The 6,005-nt window shown below is 36.4% G+C and overlaps 1 protein-coding gene across 1 annotated transcript in view; it reads left to right on the plus strand.

Moving 5' to 3' along the window:
- Positions 1-222: 222 nt before the first annotated feature.
- The window catches only part of LOC107023732 (CTD nuclear envelope phosphatase 1 homolog), a 16,609-nt gene continuing 10,826 nt past the window's right edge, over positions 223-6,005 (plus strand). Inside the window, exons 1-4 of the mRNA XM_015224513.2 lie at positions 223-727; positions 5,268-5,396; positions 5,484-5,604; positions 5,697-5,778. Coding sequence (XP_015079999.1) covers positions 434-727; positions 5,268-5,396; positions 5,484-5,604; positions 5,697-5,778 — 626 coding nt within the window. The 5' untranslated portion in view covers positions 223-433. The remainder of the gene's footprint in view (positions 728-5,267; positions 5,397-5,483; positions 5,605-5,696; positions 5,779-6,005) is intronic.

The raw sequence follows: 6,005 nt of genomic DNA on the forward strand, positions 1-6,005 counted from the left end.
ATCGAATAAAAAACACTCAGAATGAGGAGGCAAATGAGAGAGGATTGACATAAAAAATCTAATGGCAATGTTCTCTCAGACAGGCGTGTATACCCAGGGACATAAAAATATCAAAATAATTAATAATAATAATAATAATAACGGGCAATTAACATAGTTGCGAAAAGCATTTTTTACTTGATTATTGTAGCGTCAAAGGCCACTCTCTCGACCGGCGCGTGAATGTATGGTTTCTTTTTCTCTCTCTGGCTAATCTATCTTCTTCAGTTCTACATTTCAATTCAATGACTATGACTTGTTTGTCGATGGCGAGGCACCACCTTGACTATAACTCCGTCCAGATTCCAATTTGCGACTGAAGAAGAAGACCCACCATTACCAACACACAATTTTCACGTTACTTTACCAGCCTCCTTCCCTTACCGGTGAACCTATGGCCGAGCTGGCTCAGGCCGCCGGTGTTTACGCTCCGAGGACTCTACCTGCCTGGAGGTCACTGCTTAACTGGCTTCTTTTCTTCTTTCAGATCTTTGTTCAGATCGTTAGAGGAACTCCTTCTCTCACTCAGCTACTTTCCTATGTCGGCTTGCGTAATACCTCTTTCCTTTCTTCTACGCCGCACTTCAAGCCGCTCCCTATTGTTGAGCTGCAGGAGTCTCACCAGACACCTCTTACTGTTTCCACCTTGCAAATCGCCGCCGGAACTAACGGAGAGCAAAGACTTACGGTAACCAACCTTTTCTTATACAAAGCAACATGAGTTTGAAAGAATGAAAATTACTAAGACTCATCACGTATCTAAATATTCTCTACTGCTATTCTAGAGCTGCAAACTCTATTTCAGTTTGCACATCTAGCGAATAATCGGTTCTTGGGTGCATGAATAGGTTATTACTACGTATTCCACTTGGTTAGGACTTTCACCCTAGGTCATTTCGTCTAACTTTTTTCTTGCTTAATTAGTATTGCAATAACCATAAGTACCAAAGGAAACAGTAGATGAAGAAACAAGAAAGGGAAGTTTTTTAATGATTCAATGTGAAAGAGCGATGCATGGACATAAACAGTTGAATTTTAATTACCAAATCTAGTTAACATTAAATTATGTCCACTGTTCACTGAAGAAACCAAACTTTGAGCAGAGGGTCTTATTGGGAACAACCTCTCTACAACACAAAGATAGGGGTAAGGTCTAAATACATTGTACCCTCCTCAAGGGGGGTCTTACACTAGTTATGTTGTTGTTGTAACATGCTTTTCCCCAATTTATTTCCTTGGAAGTGAATTGTAGAATTGTTTTCCTTTTTGGTATTGTAGAGGATCTCTAATAGCTTCAAAATATTACCGTTACTTCCATGTATGTATGTCAATGGAACATATAGGATGTGGTACTCCTCCTTCTCCATCGGTAGAGGAGCCATATGTGTACGAAGCAAGCTATAGCAAAGGTGGTTTAGTAATGTAATTGCTACAAACTAGTTGGAAGGGAAGATCACACATGCCATTGCATAAGAGGATGTTTGGATTGGTTTATTTCAAGTAGCTTTTGACTTTTAAGCTCTTTTTTTTTAGAAATTCTTTTTTGAGGCATTTGTGAATGATTTAAAGTGTTTTTAGGCACTTTTTAAGGCTGAAAAATAAGCTAAAAACCAAAAGTTTGGTATTACTAACTTATGACTTTTAACTTTTAGCTTATAAGTTACTTTTAAAAAGCCAATGAAATTACAACTAAATAGGATAGTTCAAGAAGGGCAGTGAAGTATGATAAGGACAAGAAAAGTTTGAAAGATGAAATTGATGAAATACTGGGCGAGTGCAATGTGTATAAGTACTATTATGTCGGAATATACAGTCAACCCTCTCTATAGTTGTCATTCGTTATAACGACATTTTAATACAACGGCTTGATTTTCTCAAAACTAATTTTTGATGTTATATTTTAATTCTCTCCAACAACATTCGAACTACAAGAGGAAGGACATTCGTTATAGCAGTATACTCATTTTCAAATTACCGCTATGTAACGGTCATACTCAAATAGTTTGTAAGAAATATATTATGTATAAAGTACAAGATAAAAATATTTGTGATAATCATCATTAATGTCATGCACATAGTAAATTTCCATCAGTTATGGTCATAATCTCACGTGGAAAGACTATTGCTGTTTGCCTTTTTGCTTTTTAGAGAAAAAAGACCACAATTGATGTGTGCCTGTTTTTCATTTATAATCTTTCTAATTTTGCATACTTTTGTAAACGTCAACTGCTAGCATACATATATAACAACACCTCACTATAGCAGCTATAAAATATTTAGACAAATGCTGCCACTATAAAAAGGTTTGAGTGTACAGGAGAACATGTTATGGTTTACAAGAAGTAGGAGTGGCTTGGTTTTCCTTGTTGCTTGTAGTCCTAGTTTTTTTCTTTTGGTATCTTTTTTGATACTATTTATATATACATACATATATATATATATATATATATATATATATATTTGTTTTTGTCTATTGGAAGTTGGCATGCTCAGAAAGGTTTACTGCCGATAGTGCAACTATGGCATGCAAATCAGATTAATAGGACACAACATATGAATCGGTTAGCAAAGTTTTAGTTATGTAGTCTGACGTGGCTGTGGTTGGGTTTTGCTACAGGCTCGGATATTGCAGGATCTGTTATATCTAATACTTTAATTAGTGTATGTATGTATGTTGAAGAGGCCTCATATGGGATGGGAAAACCACCTCTATCCCCAGAGGCACCAAGTGAGGTGGAAGCACACTAAACTACAATGACTTGGGTAGTCCAATAGTGTGTTTTAAACTATTCGACTACCTAATGGACTACCTAAGTCATTGTAGGTGGTCCCATGGTGTGTTTTAAGCCCATCTTCAAAAGCTAATTGCCTCATGTTTTTGTATAGTTGGGTTTATTTATCCCCTCTAGATTCCCCTGTTTCATTTCTGAACTTTGTTAGCTCCCCGACTCTTAACTAACAATGTGAAGGAGAGCTAACCTGTTGCTACTAAGCTTTTGTAACTATTATATGCATCTACTTGATGCCAGCAATAGAACTAACTACTTCATCCAAACAAAAAAAAGTAGTGTGTTTTAAGCTTCTAACATAGACAAACTGCTAATAGAAGATCAAACGTGACACTTGATAATGGGAAGGAAGTAACATATCAAAGAAGAAGATAACCGATAGGAAGGAAGAGGGAAGTTGCGATGGATGGGAGGACTATAAAAAGTGTGAAATATAGCATTGATGAAAAACGGAAACGAACAGAATCTTTATTAAATGTTAATATGTCAGAATAAATATGTGAAATGAAAGGGGAATTGCTATGATTTACAAGAAATAGCATATGCTGATTCGAGTTATTGCCGGTAGTTTTATATTGTTTCTTTTTATTTCTTTTTTTGTTTTAAACATGTATAGTTTCTTCTTTTTGTTCTTTTATCCTTTATTGTGATTATTTTCGTTTGTCTATTGGGAAGAAGGGTTGCTGGGCCTCAGAGTACTAAGAGAGCTATTGAAAACTGGAGCACATGGAGGGTTATAAAGCTATCTGATATCTGGAGAATGATCCCTGCCATCATTTTTTTGGTGTTTGTGTATAAAAACGAACAGAAATTTTGTTGGTTTATCAACTTTGAATCATTTTATTAACTAATTGATTGTCTTAGAACAACCAGTCTCTGACTCTATCTGTGAACCCCTCGGTATCTAGCCACCAATTTTCGAACTTGAAATGCCTTTTATTTTTGTTCCAAGTCCCACTTTGTAGGGCTAATGGTTCATGATCTGAAATAATCCCTTGAAGTGGGACTACTTTCAAGTTGTTGAAACTTTCATCCCATTCTTTTGAATACAAGATTCTATTTATTTTGGAAGCTACTTCATGGTTGTCCCCTATGTACCAGGTGAATGTTGAATTTTCCATTTGAAGATCAATTAGCCCCATATCTTCAATGAAATTTGAAAACTCTCTCATCCCTATTGTTCTTCTAACACAACTCCTTTTTTCTGAGACAATTTTCTTTCACTCTCTTTTGTACTACTTTTGCATCTTGTTGATGCCATCGATGAAGCTACTTCACCAAAATAAAAAAGAGCAAGTCCTAAGGTGACTATTCGTGTCTTCTGTTCCTTTTTTAATGTTGCCCATGTTCGAGAGTAGCTGTAAATTAAGAGAGACCCTGGGAATTGATGGAAGAGGTCTAAACTTTAGGAGTTGTTGGAGCTGAATGGTCCTGTCTATATGCTGATCTGCGACTTGTATGATACTTAAATTGTGACTGATGCTACTTATCGAAAAGGAAAAATAATGTGACTGATGTTAATTCAATGGCTTGCTATATCATCTGAATATTTATGATGTGGCATTTCTGTTGTGACCAGTGTTGTTGTAGAGGATTCATATAGCCAACTCCAATTATTTTGTTACAAAGGTGTAGTTGATTGATTGGCTCTTTTGTGTCTTGTAGCTCTTCCTGTATGTTCTAGTCCTTTGTTAGTATGACCTCTGTTAACCCTGATATTTCCCTGAAAAGTTAATACATTGTCAGCATATCAGTTGTTTTGGTATCCTATGTTCTGCTTGCTGGGCCTTTTTTATCAATGGTAGATTCAATGCGAATTGCAATTGCAGAGGGGGAAGAGTCTGCATGCTTTGTGGTGCTTTCAGTCTTGCAATTTGCTACTACTTGACCTCTTCCCGAAATACTTCCTTTTTTCAAATACACCCCTCCGGTCGATGAAAATTTGAGAACTATAGATTCATTAGTACCGGTTTCAGGGGACTTATGTCAAAAAAAGCATTGAGACAATATCTTTCATCCGTATCTCATCTGCTGAAAATGGAGCTCCGTTGATCATCTGAAGAGATTTTTAGAATTGGCCAACTGAGGCCACAAGCTCTTATGTTTTATTTTTATTGGGACCACCAGATTGAAGGAAACCTCATGCACGCTTTGGAATAGGGTTACCTCTTGGTTACTTTACCTTTATTAAAAAATAAAATAAAATAGGGTTACCTCTTGGTTTGAAGAATTAATACCCTTCATTTGATGAAATAAAGTTAAAACTCATAGACAGGTTAATATAATCTTGGTGGGCTTTCAGATAAACAGATAGTAAATTATTTATTAAATTTCTTAGTACTAAGTGCACTAGATTGGTTGAACGACTGGGTCGTTTTCTTTGTTTAGCAAAATGTTCTTTTTGAGCTTCTTCTCAAGTTCTTACATTGTTGTATGTAGGTGGTTCTTGACTTGGATGAAACTTTAGTTTGTGCCTACGAGACATCAAGTTTGCCCAATATCGTACGCACCCAGGCTACAGAGGCTGGATTAAAGTGGTTTGAGCTTGAGTGCACATCTTCAGACAAGGTTATATTGTCACTTCTGTTTATGATTGAGTTATTATCTGGCAAGTTCCTTGAAATTTTTTATCTAATATATTCTGGATGGTTTTAGGAATGCGAAGGCAAACCTAAGATCAATTATGTCACAGTTTTTGAGCGTCCTGGATTGCATGAGTTTCTAAAAGAACTCAGTGAATTTGCCAATCTTGTCTTGTTTACTGCTGGGCTTGAAGGTTTGGCCGTTAATTTGAGATTTATTTTGTTATCTTCCTTAATTCACGGGTTCATCTATAAATGGTTAATTCTCATTGTTATCTGTGTGCAGGTTATGCAAGACCTCTTGTTGACAAAATTGATGTTGGAAATAGGTTTAGCTTGAGACTTTATCGGCCTTCAACAATTAGCACGTCAGTATTGCTATTCTTATGTTTTTTCCTTTCCTGTTTAATTCCTATGCTTTAGATTCTGACCTAGCATCATTCTAGGTGTTGAATGTGACTCCAAAAATAAGCTCCAGTTCATGTGCTACAAATATAAAGCAAAGAATCTTACAGAGGCTTCTCGTGTGCATATGTTTGACTGCTGACCTTGATATGTGTGTGTTGGAGGGAGGGAGGAGGGGGGTGGGGGTAGG

This window comes from Solanum pennellii, chromosome 6 (assembly GCF_001406875.1).
Source record: "Solanum pennellii chromosome 6, SPENNV200".
NCBI classification, from domain to species: domain Eukaryota; kingdom Viridiplantae; phylum Streptophyta; class Magnoliopsida; order Solanales; family Solanaceae; genus Solanum; species Solanum pennellii.